General features: G+C 39.8%; 1 protein-coding gene across 1 annotated transcript in view; it reads right to left on the reverse strand.

Annotated features, from left to right (window-relative positions):
• Nucleotides 1-9,305: 9,305 nt before the first annotated feature.
• sntg2 (syntrophin, gamma 2) overlaps nt 9,306-24,094 on the reverse strand; it is a 226,240-nt gene continuing 211,451 nt past the window's right edge. The window contains exons 15-17 of the mRNA XM_052025436.1: nt 17,617-17,709; nt 16,987-17,097; nt 9,306-9,470 (exon numbers count right to left, since the gene is read on the reverse strand). Coding sequence (XP_051881396.1) covers nt 9,339-9,470; nt 16,987-17,097; nt 17,617-17,709 — 336 coding nt within the window. The 3' untranslated portion in view covers nt 9,306-9,338. The remainder of the gene's footprint in view (nt 9,471-16,986; nt 17,098-17,616; nt 17,710-24,094) is intronic.

The raw sequence follows: 24,094 nt of genomic DNA on the forward strand, positions 1-24,094 counted from the left end.
CCTACTGGTTTTAACAATGTTAATGGAAACGTTTGAGCAGTTTTCAAACAATTACAGTTCAAACCTTTGCAGAAATGAGTACTGATTTAGTTAGTTGGTTACTTAATGGGTGCTCTTCCAAGATTCTGGTCAAGCAGCACAAAACCTGCACTAAATCCAAAATAAGTAAACATCGGCTTTAGATACAGTGCAAAGTCCAACCTCAGAGTGCTTACAGTGTCTAAAACATTAAAAAAATGTGGTTTGCAAGCACAAGCATTCATTTTGAAGCTCAAAATTAATTCCCTGTAGCTCATTGATCTAATTTTATTATTAAACTAATAGAAGCATGCTTTTTTGTCTAAATATAATAGTTCACTTCTTTAGAACTATGGAAGTATCAGAGGAGCAAAAATTATGCGGGGCTTCAGTTTTGCACTGTTTAGTCTGAGTGAAGCTATGCAGAATATGGGTCTGCAATACTACAACATGCAGTTAGTGCTCACCATTATTACAGAAACTGTAATAGTCTGTGTCTGGGCAATAGCCTGTGTCTTCACAGAATGTGTTGTTGCAGCAGTCACAATGCATTGGAATCACTGGGTTAATTGCCTGTTTGATGGCTGAGAAGGTTAGGGCTGGTGCTTTCAGGTGTGCACGTGTTAGCATAATAATAAAGAAATAACTGCTGCTTAACATCCTTACTGGACCTGAAAAAAGTAGTTTTTCTAATGTGATGAGCCATTCAATGACACAGTAAGGATGTTTCTACTGGTGGGGAACCCAGAATTAGAGGGCACAGTATTAGGATAAGGTGTTGTCCATTTAAGATCTAACTGGGAGGAATTTCTTCTCTATAAAGTGCTGTGAATCTTTGGAATTCTCTTGCACAGAGAGATGTGGATGCTGGGTTGTAAAGTAAGTTCAGTGCTGAGATTGACAGGCATTTGGACCATAACAGAATTAGGGGTTAAGGAGTACAAGATCAGATCAATCATGACCACAATGGCTGGTGGGGTTAGCCCAAGGAACTTACCACCTATTACTGCTCCTATTTCTTACATTTTTCTGTTTCATCAGACAAAAATTAATACAGTACATTTTTTTAAAAAGAAGAGTAGTGTTATATAATTTGTGCTCATCCCTTTCTGCCTAATCCATATACAACAGTCCCTGTTGGTGTGTATAATAATGTTCCTCTCTGGTGAAACAGAAACATATCTATTTCTCAAAGTTAAAATCTGTGAGTACACGCCATCTGATTACAGGAATGTCTCTACAAGTTTCAGACCTTTAATCGTCGAAATGCATACATATTGAAAAAGCAAAACACTAGCACAAAGTGGTAAAGTATCCATTTGTGCATTTACAGTATTTTAAAGGCTGTGATGTCAAACAGTACTGACATAGAGTATGGCTATTTGGTCTATCAAATCTGAATCAGCTTTTCTGAAGAGCAATTCAGTTAGCCCCCTGCTTGATTTTCCCTACATTCCTGCAACTTTTTATCTCCTCTAACTATTTATCCAATTCATTTCTGAAACTGCATCCTCCAGCCTCACAGCTGTGCATTCCAAAGCTGAGCCATTCATTACATGAAAATTTTTTTTCATCATGCCCTCCCTGTCATCTTAAATCTGTGCCCTCTGGTTATTGAACCCAGCGTTTGGAAAAAAAACCTCATTTTATCCTTTGTGATTGAATTCTCTTCTTCACAATTCTCCTTACTTGCTTGAAGGAGAACAACACAGCTTGTTACAATTTTCCACCCAACTGTGATTCTTCATCCTTGGGACCATTCCAGTAAATCTTTTCAGCACCCACACCAAAGCCTTCAAACCCAATTATAAGCTCACAATTTGCCACAATACTCCAGCTGTGGGTGAACTAGTGTTTTGTATAGTTTTTCTAAACATTCTTGGCCCTTGAACTACGTGCACACAGTTCAAGGACCAAGATCCCACATGCTTTATGAATCATTTGTTAATCTGTCCTTTCACCTTCAAACATTTGTGAATAACTCTATAAAATTACACCATTTAGCTTGCATTGCCTCTTCTCATTCTTCCTAAAAGAATCTATTATCTTGCTATTTCCTGCATTCTCAATCCCAAAACTTTGACTTTATCCCCTTGAAATTTATTACTTTTTCCCTCACTGTTTTTTGTAGTTTTGTGTTCTCTGCAAATTTCAAAACTGTACCCTGAAATCCAAGTTATAAATTTATTTGAAAACAAAATACTGATCATGCATTGAATCCTGTAGAACATCATTATACATTTCCATCAGTCCCTAAAACAGCTCTTCATCATAACTTTCTGGCTGTTTGCATAGTGCAATGTTCTTGTGCACAGTCTGATCTAATTTCATTAAAAAAAATCGTGCTAAGGAAAATCATGATTTTCTTACAGGTTTTACGAAGTGTATGGATTTCCTTCTGAGTCATTGGTACACCTGATGTGCTAGTGTTTGGGGAAACCTGAACATCGGGACGTGGTACAACTAATGTGATCTTGCAGTCAGCAATGGCCACACATGGAGAAGCAGACCTTTGCTCTGACTTAAAGGAGACCAATCTGAGCACAAGGAGTTCAGGACTGGGAATCTGCATCATGCCGGTAGAGCTTATTTATGCAATATATAACCATCAATTTATTAGTTATCACTCCTGTCCCCAACACACTCTCCCCCATAATTAATCTCCCACCCTGCTCCCACTGACTGATCTCATGGTTCAATCCATGCCCCGATTCCCCTGCTCATTCCAAAGCTGAATCTTTTCACCCTACTACCGTACTGACCTCCAGCCTCAGTCCCCTGTACTAAACTTCTTAGGATCTTCCAATCTGTTCTCCCATACTCTTGGTATGACTCCTCCTCACTAGAAGTCCCACCTGAATTTTTCTACCAATCCGCCGACAAGCTCCCCTGCCAATTTCCCACATGCCAGCATCACCACTATCACCATGGGCTTTGTCATCTGATTGTAACTCACCATCTCCCCCTCTGTGATCCTCCCTGACCACTGATGTCCCAATTCTCCAGAATGCTGATTCCCCTCCCTCCTCTGGGACTCACTACCCTACTCTCTCCTACCCTGTCACCATCTGCCCCCAATCATGTAAATTGAACCCAGACCCACCTGATTTCCATCACACAATCTGCATGGTGGAACCAGTGAATAAAAGGTTTTTGCAAGTATAAAATTCACTTAATGTCTTGGGTCTCTTCACCTCAGACTGTGATCATTGGCCCACTGCATTTTGACAATTTAAATTGCCTAAGTAGTTGTTTCTCAATTGCCAAGTCTGTTTTCCATCCATTAGCCAATTGTCTGTCCACGTAGCTACTTTCCTTTCATCTAATTGTCTTCATTTCTGCTAGGGCCTAATTATTAAATACCTTTTGAAAGTCCATATCGACAACATCAACTGTCCTCGTCCATTGCCTCTGCTACATAATTGAAGTGCTCAGTCAAGAAAGTCAAAAACATTTCACCCTCAATAAATCCACGATCATTTTCCTTTAATAGATCATGACTATCCAGCTGACTGTTATCTTTCTTAGAGATTTCTACGTCTAAAAATGCCTTTTTTACCAATATTGAACTTACTGGGCTATAGCTGCCAGGTTTATTCATTTTACAATTTTAAATAGTCCTCTGTCACCACCCCTGTATCTAAGGGCAATTGGAAATCTTGGACCAGATTTCTATTGTTACTTTCATAGAGTTAATGAGACATGGAATAATACAGCACAGAAATGGCTCTTCAGCCCACTACGTCCATGCCAGCCTTTTCACCCACCTGTACTCATTCCATTTTCCCACATTAGGAACATCTCCTTTCATGCCTTGCCTATTCAAGTGCCTGTCTGAATGCCCTTTATATCTGATTCCACCTCCTCCTCTGATAGTGTATTCCAGATATAAACAACACTGTTTAATAAAAACCTCCTCCTCAAATCCTCTTTAAAGCTCCTTCCTCTCACCTTATGCCTATGTCCTCTTGATTTAGGTACCCCTAACATGGGAAAAAGATACTGACTATCTATCCTTCTATGACTCTTATAATTTTATGTGCCATTATCAGGTCACCCCTCAGCCTCCTTTGTTCGAGGTAAAACAGACCCAGTCAATCCAATCTCTTCCCAGAATTAAAGACCTCCAATCCAGGTAACATCCCAGAGAGTCTCCTCTGCACTCTCTCCAGTTCAATTTCTTTGGCTGCTCTCCCTTTCTCCATTGTGGTTGCTTTTATTTCAGTTCAATTCAACCCAATGAACTTGGTGAGATTTGTCAGACTCAATATCAGTTGTAAGATCTTGAATCCATATCTCTCAGCCTGGCGGTCAAGTGGTGCAGAGACACAAGAGACTGTAGATGCTAGAATCTGGAGCAATTTGCTGGAGGAAGTTTGTGGGTCGAGCAGCATCTGTGGGAGGAAAGGAATTGTCGAAATTTTGAGTCAAAACCCTGCATCAGGTCTGAGAGTAGAGAGGCGGGGTGGCCACTGTAAAGAGGAGAAGGGGAGAAGTGAGGAAGGAGTCCGAGGTGATTGGTGGACTGAGAAGGTGTGTAAGATGACAGGCAGGTTGTGGTAGGTAGGGACGGGAGTAGGGGTGGAGTTGGGAGACAGTGGCAGGTGAATGATAGATGGAGGCAGACAAAGAGGGAGAGGAAAGATGAAGAAGGATAAAAAACAGATGGAGTAAGGTATAGGGAGGTGAGGGTGAAGACTAGAGGCTGCTGCTGGAGGGAGATAAGCACAATGAAAGTGCTATGAGTGCTGGATTCTGATAATAAAGGAGGTGAGAATGGGAACCATTGGGGAGAGGAGAATGGCAGACAGAACCAGAACCAGAAGAGGGTGGGGGTTATTATTCAACTGCCCTGATCTATTGTTGAGTCCTGCATTCCACCACAAAATTGATAAATTGGCATTTTTAAGACAAGTTTGAAAATTCATGTTGGAGCTTTGTAAAGTTAATTATCTGTTAAAAATCTGGACACCTGCTTGAGCTTGTCACCAACTCATTAATAGGAGAATGAGTGATTGACTACCTTTAACAGATATTAATGTAATGAATTTGTTTCTTCGAATATTGTTTCATAGAAGTTCTTATGGCATGATCAGTAATTGTTAATTAACCCACAGTCAGTGGTTAACTATTAATCACAACAACTCATAGATTTACTCATTAAGATCGAGTGTTTGCATTTTGAATGTAATTAGCAACCTGTGCATAAGTTACATCCAAAATTGCTCTTGTTTTATGAAATTCTTTTTAATCTCAAGTTTCTGCTTGAATTCTATACATATGAATGGAAGAAAATGGGATCAGGAGTAGGCCACCATACTCCTGAAGTCTGCCCCAGCATTCAATATGATCATGAGCGATCTGCCTAAGCCTCAGCTCCTATTCTGTGGCAGTTCCATATTCCCAATTCCATCTAAAATACAACCAACCATGAACCAATGTAATCAGTTGGAATGGAATTTTTCAAAAATAGTATGGATTGAAAAGTTTTCTTTGATATAATTATAAGCAGCAACCCAGTTTCAGTAATTCACCTCTGAATCAATTTATCACACAACTTAAGCGTTCTAATCAGACTGATTTTAAGGAAGTGAAAATATTAGCAATTTAAACAGGGTCACTTTTTAGCTAAATTGCTGTAAAACAGACAGATTAATAAAAAAATAAAATCTATATTTAAAAGTGCCTGCTGGTGTCCTAGCACTTAAATAAAATATAATTTTAAACACCACTTCAAAGACCCATATTTGAACTCAACTAGCAGAACCACAATTTGATTGGGGCATGACCTGCTCTGGGGTTTGTCTATGATGATGATGTTTGAATGTTCAAAAAAATCCAGGAATTCAGTTTTAACTGTTTGCAATTTGGCCTTCAAATTTCTTGAACTTGAACTTTTGTACTAACTTGGATGATTTTGTGCATGTTATATGGAAAAAAATGTATGCAAGCTAGTGGAAACTCTAGGTCTATGTTTTAGTTTGGGATTGAGAGATGCATAAAGCATTATAGGGGTAAGGCAATAATAGTTCAAACAATTAAAAGGATCAAGTGTGCTGAGAGCACTTTTTGCAAGAAAATATTAGCTACATGCCATGAAATCATATTTTTAACACAAACATGATTTTTATTGCTCTGGTGTGGCTATTAATGTAATTATTTTAAATGGGTTAACTGCTCTATTAAAGTAGCAGAAGAACAATGTATATCAAACAAAGACGCTTAGGTGCAAATATCTCCTCAGTCACATGCACTAAATGCACAACGTGGCGGTGGCTGTGCATTGTGTCCCAGTTCTATTAACAATTGAGCATTGCTCCATTCATATGATGCATTATAATCCCAGGCTATTAAATTTACAAAGTGTGACAGGAACCTTATTTACCGCTAAATCACACATTTCCAAGCCCACTGAAAATGAAGGAGCATGAGCAACTCCAAAGAAATTCCTAGCCTTGAAGCTGTACCTTCTTAATAGTCATAATAATGGCTTTTGAAATGCAGTTCCAATTAACAGATCATGGAACAATAATTGGTGGAAAATTGCATGGAACATTCCAAATAAAATCATTTACTCACCACCAAAAGCCTAGGCATTATTTAATTGCAAAAAATGAACAAATAGGAATATCAGTGCTTGAACTGTGCTTTATCTCAAAGAACATTTCATGTTATAAATTGAACTGCTTCAGAACAATACAGTTTCTATGGCTAACGTTCAGGAGAAACATGACATTGGTGAGAACCTTATCAAATTGATTATTATTGGATGAAGAGAACCCTTCAAGTCACAATTACGTCTTTGTATAAGGACAATTAATTTCACAAATGTGCTCTGTTCCGAATAAGATGTAGCCTAACAATTCCTGCATTGAAAGAAATATTGTTCACTTCAGTAAATGTCAACAAAAATACATGCCACATGATTCTGCATGCTGAGGAGAAAAGGGTCAGAAAAGTGCAGATTTTGGGATGGAATGTGAATCTGCCAAATTTGCATCACATGCACCAAAGATCTGAAGTTTTCATTGGAGGTGGTGAATGGGGAGGGAGCAGGCCAGCTGCTTTTGACCCTCTCCCTATGTTAGCAGGTATGTCTACCAATTGTACATTGGTGACTAGACCGACATCAAATGAAGGATAAACCTGTTGTGATATTGTGCTTTAATGTGAGGGATGTTTGGACTGGAAAGTGGAAATGCACGTCCATTTTCTTGCATCTGCATCAATGCTTGTCACTATTAGCATAAAATTAAGGACAATTTGAAGCAATAGTAACATAAAAAGAAATCAATGAACATATGCCAAATAGCCAATCAACTACTTTTTTTTTCAAACCAGTAACACATAAACAGCTGTGAATAATTCATTTCAAGTCATTTGAAAGTCTAAACATTAATGGAGAGAAATAAAGGACTGCAGATGCTGGAATCTAGATGAAAAACACTATGATGCTGGAGGAATATCGTGGAGAATTCTCCACAGATGCTGCCTGGCCTGCTGAGTTCCTCCAGTATCATAGTGTCTAAACATTAATTGTTTGTTTTGTCAATCCATTAGCTGAGTTTGGATTCTTAACGACAGGCTTCTGTCAAGGGAAACTGCTTCTTATATCTCAGTTAGGAAAAGGGCAGGGTCAGCTATGTCAAGACTTTGATATATATTCTGAGTATTGTTGTTTTCAAAAGTTTAAATTCTGAATCATGACAGAATTCTATCAATCTTTCATAGAAGCCTAAGCATATTAACAGCTTTTAGGATGTAGACTAAATTTTTTTAAACTTAGTAATATAGGACTTGTATCTTCAAGGTTTGAATATTATGTTTTTTTATTAAATACACACTTAATATATTTTCGGACCTTTCCAAAACGAGGAAACTAAATCCCATCATCTAGCACTGAGTTTGCCAGTTCCCTTATTTTGCTCACTAATGGTGGACATCCACACACTCTTTTGCTGTTTCTCTGCCCAGGAAAGACAAAAAAAGAGTAAAAATTTTCTTCATGCAAAACATCATTAACATGTGGTTATCTTGCAGTTAGGATAGGTAAGCAGAAATCCTTTTCAATAGAGAATTAAATAATGGAATGGGAAAATGTAGGTATTATTCGATATCTGGTATCTCATATACATGGGTCAAATAGCAGGTCTTGTCTCTATTAACCTTGGGATCAATCAGTGAAGTACGTCGTGGCATAACACAATCAATGTTCTAATCCAATTAGACTTTGATAATCATTGCAATACTTTAGCTCAGTTCAACTGCCTTTTCTAGCCTTTCTTATCTGTTAAACCTTTAACTCGTTTTCTATGTCCTTATCAGTACTTGTTCACATATGTAATGACCCTATTGATTAGGCTATCAAAGACCCTCATGACGTAGAAGTCTAGTTGCTCAGTAACTCTGTGGTGATTTCAGTAGGTGATTCTCACAAGCCTGAAAGAGTTCTGGCATGAGCATAACTGAAGCTAACACTTTGATTTAAAGATTCACCATTTCATCTGGTAGGAGTTAAAGTACTAGCTCATAACTCACAATAAAGTAGGATTTCTACAATTGTTTATAAAATTATATCATTTCTGCTCAAAATAAGTGGTTGTTGTTCAAATGAAAAACCATCCTTTTAATGTTTTTGATGAGGAATTCCAAAGTTTGGCGGTGCGACAGTGCACTGCCAAGCTAACTGCTAATTTAAGAATCGTGCCTAATCCAGCAAGTTTAAATTCATCAGCACTCAAAATCAATGAGAATGAACACTCAACATGCTCATGAAAGAAAAAAAAAGACATCAGAAACACAGCTATTAATAAGGAAAGAAGCAAACACAAATTACATTCGAGTATTTTGTTAGTGTGAATTATGAATTGTACAATGAGATTTTGGAGTTTAGATTTCCATTTTTGCAAACTGGTACCAGGAGAATGAAAGAGGAAAAATGATAATAAAACAGTGCTGGACACACCAACAATGTAACTGACTTCCATTATAAAGGAAGATGTTTTAACCCTTGATTGTTAAAAACAAAACAAGAGCAATGTTGACTTTGGGTTACAGTGTAAAATGGATATTATCAATTCTGTTATACATCTCTCACGATTTCCATTTACATTAAATGGAAATGAATAGCAGGAAAGATGTGTAAATTGCAGTTGAATCAACATCATCCATTTGACACTATCTTCTGCCAGAGTGTAGTTCGTCTCTGACCTGTTTGGGCTCCATTCCCATTATGTGCTCAGTGTGGTCATAATGTGGTCATAAAGTGATTACTTCATGATAAAGAATACAATACATATCCAGTGGCTGCAATCCCATCCTCAGCTGCTGTACATGTACTTCCGTGCAACACTCTGGCTGTCCACAAACAGTGGATCCACTGCTGCCACCTTAGCTGCTATGAATGAGTGTATGCAGTGCAAAACTGCAGTCAGATCAGGAAATTCCAGCTCCTGCAGGAAAAAGAAACAAAATGTGTTATTGGATTATAAGCACAACTTACAATAAAACTAATATTTCCCATCCATTAGCCATAGCATGCAACATTTACTGGTAGGTACATAAGTTCGCAGCAGTATAAAAGATAATAGCTTTGCAGCCATCATAATTTCCCCTCCATTAGTAAAATCATCAATAACTTGGTTATTTTATGAATGAATGAACTATAGTGTTTTATCAGTTCTGAAGGTATGCCAAAGCACTTCACACCAATTTGTTACTTTTATGAGGGATAATTAGTTATGTCAGTGTATTATAGCAACCAATTTGCACAGAAAGCTGCCATTGAAAGCACTGTGTGGCAGGGTGGCAGATGGTGAGGGAACCAACAAGATCTCATCACTAATCTGCCTGTCGCAGATGCATCTGTCCACAACAGTGTCAGTAGTATCAGTAGAAATGAGCACTGCACAGACCTCATGGAGATTAAATTCCACCTTCACGGTGAAAATACACTAATCGTGTTGTGGGGCACTACCACCATGCTAAACAGGGCAGACTTCAATCAGATCTGTCAACTCAGGACTGTGCATCCGTGAGGTGCTGCGGGCCATCCGCAGAATTGGTACTCAACCACAATCTGCACCTCATGTTTCCTGCTCTAGCACTACCATCAAACCAGGGGAAACAACCCTGGATCAACAAAGAGTGCAGGAGGGCATGCCGGGAACAGCACCAAGCATACCTCAGAATGAGGAGTCAACTCAGTGAAGTTACAAGGCAGGACTACTTGAATGCCAAACAACATAAACAGCATGCAACAGATAGAGCTAAGCAAACCCACAAGCAACAGATCAGATCTAAGCTCTCCAGTCCTGCCACATCCAGTCCTGAATGGCGGTGAACAATTAAACAACTCACTGGAGAATGTGGCTCCACAAATATCCGCATTCTCAATGATGGGAGAGCCCAGCACATCAGTGCAAAAGAGAAAGCTGAAGCATCTGCAAGAATCTTCAGCCACAAGTGCCAAGTGGATGATCGATCTTGGTCTCCTCAAGTGGTCCGTAGCATGATAGATGCCAGTCTTTAGCTAATTCCATTCATTCCACGTGATGTCAAGCAAGGACTGAAGACCTTGGATACAGCAAAGGCTATGGGCCCTGTTACCATTCCAATAACAGTACTGAAGACTTGTGCTCCAGAACTTGCTGTGCCCTTGGCGAAGCTGTTCCAGTACAGCTACAGCATTGACATCTACTCCATAATATGGAAAATTGCCCAGGAATGTCCTGTCCACAAGAAGCAGGAAAGATCCAATCCAGCCATTTACTTCCATATCAGTCTACTCTCAATCATCAGGAAGGTGATGGAAAGGATAGTTGATAGTGCACTTGCTTCATAACAACCTGCTCACAGAGGCTCAGCTTGGGTTCTGCCAGAGTCACTCAGCTCCTGACCTCATTCGTCCAAACATGGACAAAAGAGCTGAACTCCACAGGTGAAGTGAGAGTAACCGCCCTTGCCATCATGGCAGCATTTGATTGAATATGCCATTATTGAGCCCAGGCTTAACTGGAGTCAATGGGAATCAAAGTGAAAACCCTCTGCTGGTTGGAATCATACTTATAACCCAGGTTATGGTGGTTGCAGGTCAATCATCTCAGTGACAGGACATCTCTGCAGGAGTTTCTCAGGGTGGTGTCCTAGGTCAACCCATCTTCAGCTGCTTCATCAATGACCATCCTTCAATCGTAAGTTCAGACATAGGGATGTTCGCTGATGATTGCACAATGTTCAGTACCATTTGTGACTCCTCAGATAATGAAGCAGTCCACATCCAAATGCAACAAGATCTGGATAATTTCAAGGCCGAGGCTGACATGTGGCAAATAACACTGAAGCTGCACAAGTGCCAGAAGATATCCAACAAGAGAAAACCCAGCTATCACTCCCTGACATTCCCATCACTGAATTCCCCCCACTATCAATATCCTGGGGGTTACCATTGACCAGAAACTGAACTGGAGTAGCCATATACGCAATGTGGCTATAAGAGCAGGTCAGAGGCTAGGAATCCTGCAGTAAGCAACTCATCTCCTCACTCCCCAAAGTCTGTCCACCATCAACAAGGCTCAAGCCAGGAGTGTGAAGGAACACTATCCACTTGCTTGGATGAGTGCAGCTTCAACAACGCCCAAGAAGCTCGTCACCAACTCCTCCTTGCTGACAATCAACACAAGCGCACCCCAAGGATGCGTGCTTAGCCCATTGCTCTACTCTCTCTACACTCATGACTGTGTGGCTAGGCCCAGCTGAAAAGGCATCTATAAATTCACCAATGACACCACTGTCATTGGTAGAATCTCAGATGGCGACAAGGAAGCATTGGCTGGTTGAGTGATGTCACAACAACAACCTCGCACTCAACATCAGCAAGACCAAGGAATTGATTGTGGACTTCAGGAAGGGGAAGTCGGGAGAACACACACCAGTCCTCACTGAGGGGTCAGTGGTGGAAGGGGTGAGCAGCTTCAAGTTCCTTCATCATCTCGGAGGATCTATCCTGGGTCTGATACATTGATGCAATCACGAAGAAGGCACACCAGCGGCTCTACTTCGTTAGGAGTTTGAGGTGATTCAGAATGTCACCAAAGACTCTTGCAAATTTCTGTAGATGTGTGGTGAAGAGCATTCTGAATGGTTGCATCACAGCCTGGTATAAAGGCTCCATTGCACAGGATCACAAGAGGCTGCAGAGGGCTGTAGACTCAGCCAGCTCCATCAGGGGCATAACCCTCACCACCATTGAGGACTTTTACAAAAGGCAGTGTCTCAAGAAGGTGACATCCATCACTAAGGATCCTCACCATCCAGGATGTGCTCCCTTCTCGTTACTACCATTGGGGAGAAGGTACAGGAGCCTGAAGACCCACACTCAATGATTCAGGAACAGCTTTCTCCCCTCCACCATCAGATTTCTGAATGGCCCATGAACTCATGAACACTACCTCATTATTCCTTTTTTTTGCACTATTTATTTATTTTTGTAATTTATAGTAATTTTATGTCATTGCACTGTACTGCTGCAGCAAAACCAAAAATTTCACGTCATTTAAGTCAGAATTAGTAATTCTGATTCTAATTCTGACCAAACAGGACAGAGCAACCTGCTTGATAGGCACCCCAACCACCACCATTCTATCAGTCCATCAGCGACGCACAGTAGCAAAAGTTTTCACCCATTTACAGAATGCACTGCAACAAATCACCAAGGGTCCTTGGATGGTAGCTTTCAAATCCATGACCTCTTCCAGCGAGGAGAAGGGCAGCAAAAAGATGGGAACACCACCACCTGGAAGTTGCCCTCAAAGCCACACACCATCTTAATTTGGAAATATATCACTGTTCTTTTACCGTCACTGGGTCAAACTCCTGGAACTCCCTCCCAAACACCATTGTGGGTAAACCTACACTCAAGGACTGCAGCAGTTCAAGAAGGCAGCACACCACCACCTTCTCAAGGGCAATTAGGGATGGGCAATTAAATACTGTATCAGCCTGAAAAACCCACGCCCTTTGAATAAATAATCAAAAGATGACTCTGTTGTTTGACATGGACAAATTGTCCGGAACACTAACAGAACTCCCTGCTGCTCAGGTGATCTTTTATATCCAACTGAATTGGTAGGCAAGGTTTTGCATAAGATTGTATTGATGGGATCTCCATCGTACAATTCCCCCTCTGCACTCTACAGAAGTAATATTATGAGCTCAAGTCCTGAAATAAGATTTAACTCCACGATCTTCTATCACATGAAGCAGGCAGACACTCAAAAAAAAGAAATCCAGTATGGTAGATTACACAATAACTTCAAACTGTATCAAAATTAAAAGAAATTTCAAGTAGTTCCAATTATTCTCTGATGCTGATAAATAAACTATAGAAAGAGGAATAAAATTAATACTTATTAAAGGCAGAGGAATATTATGTTACACTCATGTTATCCATAGAGAAAGATATCTGACTAGACACTTGTTGTGTATGTTCATTTAGACTTAAATTGATAATTAATCAGAGTTGGTTAGTGAATAATGCATAAAGTAAGTTTTCCAAGGGATTTGTCTTTACTTTGGAAATGTAATAAGGAGCCAGGAGATTCTAAACTGCAGATCTTGGCAGGCACAGACACTCACTCTGCAACTGCAAAGGAGCGAGTGGGTGGGATGGTGTAACAAGGGATTAACTGAGAGCAAATTCCAGTGTCAATTTTCAATTATACTGGATTGCTGAGGAAAATATCCCTCTTATCTCAATGCAGCTTTTGACAAGATGATCTTAAAATACAGTCAAAAGAAACTGGAAGTATTTTTCAACATAGATCATTTTTACAATGTTTTCTATTACCACATGAAAATGAATACAGAACACAAATAATGGAAGGTAATTTATGCCGAGCATAAAGGAAAATGAGGACATTCACCTCCAGAGAAAATCCTATTGTTGATGAGTCTGCATGACATGAAACATGTCATGTTTAATGTCATGTCATGTCCATTAATCTGCTTTGAATCGACGGGAATGTTTGCTGTTTCCTTGCAGTTTATCCATGATCTTAATTACAATATCCCCTTAAAAAAAGTCCTTAATATTATGAAATTTGCTGAGGGATATTCCATTAATTGTTCACCATTTAGTGATAACTGGAAAAGGCCAAATTGTTTTTTCACCACTTATTACAAAATGTGGAAGTCTAGAAAGTTAAAAGTTAAAGTATTCTTGAATTTATTTTGGAGCTCATTAGTTATAGATATCTGGTTCTTATTTGCTTACCGTTTAACACCCTCGATATTGCTACAAATTATCTTCCTTTTCAAAATGATTACAATGCACAGATCACTTAATTAACTTCTGTGTCACACAGACACACATTCTTTTTCATAATCTTTGTTTTTTTACCATTTTTCTCTCCTCCTTTACTTGCTGAAAGCTATTACCTAATATTTACAGTTCCTTTGATACTGGCCTTTCCTGAATAGTCATTAATCATGTGGGCTCAATGGGTTATTCACCCAGAGAGGCAAGCAACAACATTAAGCATGATTCTATTTTCAATCTGTATGTATGGTTGGTGCTTTTGAACAGTGATCAGGTAAAGAAATTTCTAGGTAATTTCCTCTTTATAACTTGGGGCAATGGGACCAATGTGTCACTACTAACATTAGTGTGGATGCAATCAGCTCATTCAGAACTGCTCTGGAATTAAATCTTAAATTAAATGACAGATATTAAAACTTAAGCACAGGAAATCTGAAAATAGCAGCAGTTAGGTCATTTAAAATATATGCAACAGAATGATGTTTCAATCCACTGAACCACAGGAAATTTTTTATTGGTTTCATTCAGGAATTTTAGGTGAAAGCAATGATGTGTTTTTGTAAGTGATATTGTCATGTAAGTCATATTGTTTGGTGAGGTTTCTGTGCCTTTACCTAGTTGCTGCATGCTATTGTGGAAAAAATGATTTTCAATGTGGTCCAAGGGTCAGTCTCCCAACAGAGGCTGGTCCCTGAGTATTGGCAAGGCCCTGTGGGATTTAAGTGCTTGCTGTCTGAATTTCACTGTGGTTTGACCAGAGTCACTGGAGGTTGAGAGGACTGGAAAGTTCTAGAGATCAAGAGATCTGTGGTGGGACTGGAAGTAAAGAGGAGTGGGGAGGGGCCTGAGACCAGGAGAACTGGGGAGGGGCTGGAGGTCAGGGAGGCTGGGGAGGGACTGGAGTTCAGAAGAACATGAGGGATGCTGGAAATCAGGAGGAGTGGGGAGGGGCTAGAAATTGGGAGGTCTGGGGAGGCAACAGCATTGTCTGGACATCAATAAAGCACCAAAGTGCCTCCCACCATTCAGCAGACCAGATGTGCTGTGCAGAGCTTGGTGATGTAACAAGCAGCTGTGTGGATGATTCCTGACAAGTTGGGAGAAGGGTAGATGGTTAAAGCAATCCAACAGGCAGTAAATGTTAGCAGATTTTCCAAAGATCTGGCCCAATGATTCTTCAAAGATCTGCTAACTTATCATACACAACGTTCTGTTATGTCTACAGTATGTGCCTGGAAAAACATTATGGAAGGTTACATTTACAAAACTAAATGCTGAAAACAAGAAATTTGTTCTTCAAACATGGACAAATATTGAATTAGCCAAGCTTTGAAGAGACATAAAAATGTGGAATGCAGAGAGAGGAAGAGGATGGAAAGAAATGTAAGGATGTCTTTGTTTCATCCTCAAATTCAAATTTCATTCAAATGTAAGGATGACTTTTGTTTCAAGAATAGGATCAAACAATTATTCTTTCTATTCTCGGCCTGAATGTTTGACTAGCATTGCATTATTAACGATTGCAGAGATAAATAGGTGCAAAAGAAGGTTTTAACTTTCCACATTGTGTCTAGTGGACAAGGGAAAGATGCCATCTATGCGAAACAAGTAATAAAATGGCATAAGACAACCACAAAGTTTCAGAGATTTGCAATAAAGCAAACTTCTTAATCTGTTTAATTCACTGGTCAGTTTGCACAGTAATATTGACTGATTTCATTCACATGCTAAGTTCTTCCAGTAAGATCTGGCCCATTGGTTTGTTTGATCCTACCTTAATTTCAAATGTCTTTCAACAGTGAAATTCAGTAATCAGATCACTGCAAAAGCAAAACTTGCTCATCCCTCAGGACAGGTACTTTTTCTTTTTCTCCTTCTCAGGATCAAGGATGACTTGCTTCCAATTCAGTTTTGTAGGTTCTGAGGTGGCTCATGTGGGCAATGTGGGAACTGCAGAATCATCCACAGATGGGCAGGAGGTGCCTGATGGGGTGGGTAGATGGGGTAGGTGGGTAGTTTGTTAGGTGCTCTGCTTCTTCTATCACTTGTACAAGGCCTCTATCTCCTCCTTGAGATTCTCGATATGATTATTAGAATAATTGCTAACAGATATAAATATATTTTAGTTCCTCAGGAGTGTGCTTTTGTGAGGACAGAACATAAAGAAGAGTTTTTGGAAATACAGTATGGGGCAAAAGTTGCTATAGAATAGCTTTTGTTGCATATTTCCAAAATATGAGATTCAAAGTATTGAGAGGGAAGACAATTCTATAAAAACCCCAAAACTGTAATAAGAAAGAAGATGGTAATATCACCTTTTGCGTTGAAAATTGTTGATGTATGGAATTGGCTTCTAATTGACAAAGAATTCTTGGTAAGAGTGTAAGAAATGGCAAGTACAGATAAGATTTGAAAAGAAAACATCTGTGGTTTGCTATTTTGAAGCAAATATTAAATCAAAGAAAGATTATTTGATAATCTCATTAATATAAGTTGCAGGTTGGGACTTGCATTACATTTCTAATACATTACAGGCATAATGTGGAGATTAGTATTCACATGCCACCTAACTACATAAGAGAATATTTCCCCTGCAATTACAGTAGCTTCCCCTCCAATTACAGTAGTTTCACTCCATATAATGAAGGTACCTTCATGTCAATCTGCCTGGTATCTGTGTTCTGAAACAGCAATTTCACACATGTTTTTCCATCATCAGAAGATCCTTTGAGCTGTGAGAACTTGAATCTCCAGATAATATCCTGTAAAGTAACTTCGAGTGTCATTATTTATCTACTGACATGTGAAATGAACAAAATGTATTCTACACTCAGTACTAACGTTAACCAAAATTCTGTGTGATTTTAAATAGTCTGACATAAGTACATTGAAATATTACTCATTCAATGCAAAAAGCATGCATATTACTTTTAGTTGAATACACAAATTTATCTGTTTTATATTTCTTGCTCATCATCATATCTGATGATAAGCTTCTATATATAATTTCTTTGAAATACTGCACTAAAATCTATAATATTTTCAAGCTGCAATCAATATAACTTGGAAATGAATTTGTCAGATTTTGTGCTCTATTAGTTCAACTTTGTGTGGTGCTGCTCCTGCAATGGAGCCTTGGTTTAATGAGTGAAAGATGGTTCGACAATAGAATGAAATTGATTTTGTGATTCACAACTAAAGCATTATCTTACAAATTCTCCTTAAATCTATTCGTTTTTAACTTCAACAATACTTATGCATTACATTTAGTATTTCCTCACCTTTGTATTATTATCAACACAGGTAAATCCAGAAGCAAAGTCTATTGTGAAGGAAAGTGCTTGTCCTTGCCAAGTGCATCCATACGTCTTAGACTGATGAAAGGAAAAGACAGATGTGTTATTACAGAAAAAAATCCACGCATCTTTAAAATACACAGGTATACTTGGTGCATTGCTCTGTCATCAAGCTAGAAAATCATGATATCATCATCAATGTAACTTCCAATTAAGAAATCCAACCACTTGTTTTCATTGCCCAGTTTTTGGGTACTTCTTACCGAAGTGCCTGCTGCAGGTTAAGTATTATGTTTGGAAGTATTTCTGAAACAATCACTTTATTATTGTCTTTCCAGGCACCTATAATAGATTACAAATCTAGTGGACATTGTGAGGGATAGTATACTGTCACTCTGCTCGCCTAGAGTGTTTACGGCATTTAAAATGAGGGATAGGTCAGCTTAGGGAAGTGTGAGACATGGACCAATTTGGTTCAACAAAATCAGCCAATTCTTGTCACCCAGGGTTTTGGGTGAATCTGCATGAATCTGTGGTATTATTTCCTTCTTTACTGAAGGGTCATGATGTGAATTTAAGCTTCATCATCCGTTCACCACTGAAAGACTGTATAATTACAGTGACCATACTTGAAAGTAATTCAAGTGTGAATTTGAAAGTGTACTTTGCCACTTTAGTGAACTAAAGACAAAGCACAGCATGTAAATGTATTTATCCCCTATAAACATGCAATCAGCGGTATATTTGAAGGAACAGAAAGACAAAGCAAGAGAATGGTACATTAAAACACTGGATTCACCTTCGTGCTACATAAATGTACATTTACCCTTGGATTAAAATGTAAATATTATTTGCAGGAAAATTTGAGTTAAAATTGTATTAACATATTTATTTGAAATTCATGAGTCTGGTATTTTAATGATGCATTCACTACCTTATTTTATTATTACTAAAACAAATTTTATATCCATACTGTGAGATCCTTTATACCAACATGAGTCATATAAATTCATTATCCAGTCATTGGCACACCTCTATACTGTGGTGCCAAGCTCACCTCTCATCATTTCCTGTCACCAGAATTCTGCCAAATTTCAGATCCCTTGCACGTAAACTATCATGTTTTTTCATAAAACAAAACATAATTTTGCACTCAAAGTACATTACACATTTCCAGTTACAGACCAAATGTTTTTATTCCGAGTTGGACTACATACACCTAGGCTGAAAAACACTATGATGCTGGAGGAACTCAGCAGGCCAGGCAGCATCCGTGGAGAAAAGCAGGCTGTCAACGTTTCGGGTCAGGACCCTTTTTCAGGACTGAAGATAGGAAAAGGGGAAGCTCAATATATAGAAGGGAAAAGCAGAACAGTGATAGGTGGACAAAAGAGGGGAGGCTGGGTAGGCACAAGGTGGTTATAGGTAGATGGAGGTGAGGTATAGTGATAGGCAGGTACGGGGGAGGACAGGAGAGCAGATCCACTGGAGGATGGGTCAAAGGTAAGGAGAGAAAAAAGGGGGATAGAAAAAAGAGAGATAAGTTAGGAGAGGGAAGAAGAGAAGAAGCATGGTTGGGTGTGTGTGGGGAAGGGGGGTGGGGACTACTTAAAGTGGGAGAATTCAATGTTCATGCCGTAAGGCTGCAAGGTTCCGAGAAGGAAAATGAGGTGCTGCTTCTCCAGTTTGCACTTGGAATCTGGCAGTGGAGGAGGCCGAGGACTGACATATCAGTAATAGTGTGGGAGGGGGAGTTGAAGTGACCAGCAACGGGGAGATGCAGGTCGTGGTTATGGAGAGAGCACAGGTGTTCTGTGAAACGGTCACCTAATCTGTGTTTGGTCTCATCAATGCAGAGGAGGCCACACTTGGAGCACCTAATGCAGTGGATGATATTAAGGGAGATGCAGATGAATCTCTGTCTCACCTGAAAGGACTGTTTGGGTCCCTGGATGGAGGTGATGGAGGTGGTGTAGGGGCAGGTATTGCACCTATGGCGGGGGCAGTGGAAAGTTCCTGGGGTGGGAGAGGAATGGGTGGGGATGGGGGGGAGTGAACTAGGGAGTCGCAGAGAGAATGGTCCCTGTGAAAGGCAGAAAGGAGTAGGGAGGGGAAGATATGCTTGGTTGTGGGGTCCCATTGGCTGTTGTGTTAACACACTACATATTCATATCATTTCATTGTTTTCTGCTTTTGAAATTCATTCCAATTTCAGAGGCAGAATGCAACCTGCTGATGGATATAAATAATACATCCAGCAGTGTTGACCAGGGATAATGCCACAGGCAAGAATCTAAGAGCGAAAAGAGGTTCCTGCTCACTTCCATAAAGCCCCAGTTATGTAACATTCTCTTCTTCCTCCTCAATATCAATACCAAACAAACGTTGTGATAGCACAGGCTCAAATGATGCACAGGTGAAAGGAATAAAATAAAATTAGGAACAAGTTCTTTTATCATTTGTGACATATGAAGCATGATAAGGTCACTTACTAAAGCAGAAAGTACCATGTGAAGTTAGTCAGTGACCTCAGCAAAAATAATCAAACACAGTCTTAAAGGTAGGTACCAATGTTCAGTGAAGACAGAAGGTCCCCAATTAAAGATCATTAAAGAAGAACCCAATTGACAATTGCCTCACATTGACACGTAGTGATGGGAGAACCCATTCTATAGAGGATGAAGGAGATATCTCTCTACATCATATGCTACCACCACCAAAAAATCTGCCTAAAGAAGTCTAAGAAATGCAGGGATAAAGGTACAAGTACAAACAAGTCAGTCCTTTGACCGTTGTTGCCATTCATGGCTCCATGTCAGCCTGTCTCTGTTCTCCTGGATTTCCACATCTCGTAACAAATCTGGCTGACAAAAAATTATCAATCTCAGATATAAGATTAAAAATGACTTGGCATTGATGGCATTTAATGGAAGAGAGTTCCAAACTTCCAGCTTTTTCATTTGCTATAATTTTTTTGAATAATATCCTGGAGAGAAGTTGTTCTAGTTTTTAGACTGTGCTCTCAGTGTTAAACTTCCCGACAATTTTCTATCAGTTTCCGTTAAAATTCACAGAATCACAGAATGGTTGCAGAACAGAAGAATCAATATCACCTGTTGAATCAATATCAGCTCTATGTAAGGGCAATCCTGCCAGTACTATTTCCTATTCAAATAGCCCTGCAAATTCTTTCCTTTCAGATACTGATTTAGCTCTTTTTAAACCCTACAGTTGAATCTGCCTCCACTACTTTTCCTGCAGATGCATTCCTGACATCAAACATTCACTGCATAAATTAAGTTTTCCTTCATAATTGTTTGATTTGTTAGCCAATCGCCTTCAAACTTTATCCCCTAGTTTTTGACTTCTCTGCCAATGACAACATTTTAGCTCCATGTCCTTAATTTATACCCTTCATGGTTTTAAATAAGTCTATCAGTTCCCTTTGCAATATTCTCTGTTCCAAGGAGAAAAATCCCAGCTTCTCCAGTCTATCCACATAACTAAAATCCTTCATCCCTGAAATCGTTTTAATAAATCTCTCCTGCACCCTCTCTAAAGCTTTTGCATTGTTTCTAAATGTGGCACTGAGAACTGGAAACAACCCTCCAATCATGGCCAAATCAGTGTTTTATAATGGTTCATCGCGGCTTCCTTGCTCTTGTACTTGCTACTTATCAGTCCATGCATCAATGTTATCCAGGTCTTGCTGCATGGAGACATGGGCTCCTTCAGATTGTGAATGGAATTGAACATCGTGCAATTATCACTGAACATTTCCTCTCTTGACTTTCTGCAGGCTATTGTTGAAGCAGCTGAAGATGGATGGGCTTCGGACACTGCCCTGAGGAACTCACATAGCACTGTCCTGATGGAGATACAAGAGACTGCAAGTGCTGAAATCTGGAGCAACAATGTGTTGGAGGAACTCTGATGCAGGGTTTTGACACAAATTGCTGACAATTTCTTTTCTCCCACAGATGCTGCATGACCCGCTGAGCTCCTCTAGCACGTTGTTTGTTGCTAGCACTATCCTGGTGCTTGTAGCTTGGCAAGGCATGACACCAACCACTGGAGTGTTTTCTTTTTGATGCCTCTGTTTCACCAGGGTACCTTGATGCCACAATGAAATGTTGCCTTGACTTCGAGGACAGTCACTCTGACTCCACTTCTGGGATCTGTTTCCTTGGTTCACGTTTGGGCCAAGGCTTTGACGAGGTCTGGAGCCAAGTGGGCAAATCCAAACTGGGCATTGGTGAGTAGGATATTTGTGAGCGCCATTGGATAGCACTAACGAGGAAATCTTCCATCACTCTGTAGATGCTTGAGAGCAGTCTGATTGGATGGTATTTAAATAGATCAGATTTATTCTGCCATTTGTGGATAAGATATACCTAGAAAGTGTTCCATATGACTGAGTTGATACCAGTCTTGTAACTGTACTAGAACAGTATGGATAAAGGGATGGCTGGTTCTGGAGCACATATCTTAATTACAAGCAAGTTACAGCGACTGGAGATCTTGAGTTATGTCAGACTGGATAGGCTGGGGCTTTTTTCCTTAGAGTGTAAGAGGCTGAGGGGTGACCTTATAGAGGTATATAAAATCATGAGGGGTATAGATGAGGTGAATGGTCACAATCTTTCTCACAGGGTAGGGAAGTCTAAAACTAGAGGGCATAGATTTAAGGTGAAAGGGGAAAGACTTAAAGGGGGCCTGATGGGTAAGTTTTTCACACAGAAGCTGGTGGGTAGGCGTGGGTAGAAGGGCAGGCATGGTAGTGCAACGGTTAGTGTAACGCTTTACAGCACCAGTGACCTGGGTTCAGTTCCGGTCGCTGTCTGTAAGGAGTTTGTACATTCTCCTCCGGGTGCTCCGGTTTCCTCCCACATTTCAAAGACATACAGGTTAGGAAGTTGTGGGCATGCTATGTTGGTGCCGGATAGCATAGCAACACTTGCGGGCTGCCCCCAGAACACTCTACGCAAAAGATGCATTTCACTGTGTGTTTCGATGTATTAATAAAGATCTTGTCTTGTCTTGTATGTGGAATGAGCTGCCAGAGGAAGTGGTGGAGGTGGGTACAATTACAATGTTTAAAAGACATTTGAACAGGTACGTGGATAGGAAAGGTTAGAGAGATATGGGCCAAACTCAGGCAAATTGGGAGTAGTTCAGGTAAGCAACGTGGTCAGTATGGATGGGCTGGGCCAAAGGGCTGTTTCAGTGTTGTGTAACTCTATGCCTCTGCCATAATTGGCTTGTTGTCTGGTCCATAGCCCTACCTACGTACATCCAGCATCTTCAGCCATTTCCTGATATCATGTCTACTGAAATGAATTGGCTGTAAACTGGCTTCTGTGCCGGGGTGGACCATTACTTTGGCACTTCTGGTTCAAAATAGTTACAAGTGCCTCAGACTTGACACTCACCCCATTATTGAAAATGGAGTTGTCCGTGGACCCTACTTCTCCCATCGGCAGTTACTTATTCACTATTGTCATGACTAGGTGTGGTAGTACCAAAGAACTTTAACCTGATCCATTGATGTTGAGATTGCTTATCTCAGTATATTGCTTGCTGCTTTTCTGTTTAATATACATGTCATCCTATGTTGCAGCTTCACCAGAATGGCACCTCATCAGTTTTAGTTCTGCATGATGTTTCTCCCAGCATGTCCTTCTGCACACTTGATTAGACCAGAGTTGATTCCCAGGCTTGACTACAATGGCAGACTGAGAGCATTCCCATGAGGTTACAAGTGATGCTGGTATATATCTGCTGATGAATATATTGAAGATTGTTGTATTGTTGCTAACAATGAAGAGAAAAGATTTTTTTAGATTGTCATGTGATGGCAACAGCATTTGCAACAACAGCTCAGCAATTTTTTTTTGCGTTTAGCTTAATTCTCCAAGTGAAGCAGTTACATAAGATGCAGTGAAACAACTGGAATGGAACAACCTCAGTGTTCACCTCTCGGGAACACCACAAAATCACACACATGAGGTAGTAAATAGATGTTGCCAGCAGTGTAAATGAAACTTCAAACAAAAAATGCTGCAACCATTGTGCTTGCTTTGTTTTATTTGTTCTACAAATTTGAACCTCGCATTAGATTAACGTTAGCTCTGGTCAGAAAGCTATTTTAGTTCCCCTTCACCATGGCAGATTCAGCTTCCAAGACAACATATTGCTGAATTAATCCAATGAGCAGTGCAGAACAGAAGTAAAAAGTAGTTTCTTCGTTGGATAAACAGGAGCCTAAACTCACATGCTTAAATTTAATGACTAATATTACATGGCACCCAACCTGCTCTGTAGGGTCTCGTAATTCATTTAAATTAATATTCTTGATATTAAATGAATATTGAAATCTGAATGTCTGAATGTCAGGTGGTAAACTGGGCAAAGTGGTGGCAAATGGAACTTAATCCAGACAAGTGTGAGGTAATGCACTTTG

Source organism: Pristis pectinata, chromosome 10 (genome assembly GCF_009764475.1).
Source record: "Pristis pectinata isolate sPriPec2 chromosome 10, sPriPec2.1.pri, whole genome shotgun sequence".
Lineage (NCBI taxonomy): Eukaryota > Metazoa > Chordata > Chondrichthyes > Rhinopristiformes > Pristidae > Pristis > Pristis pectinata.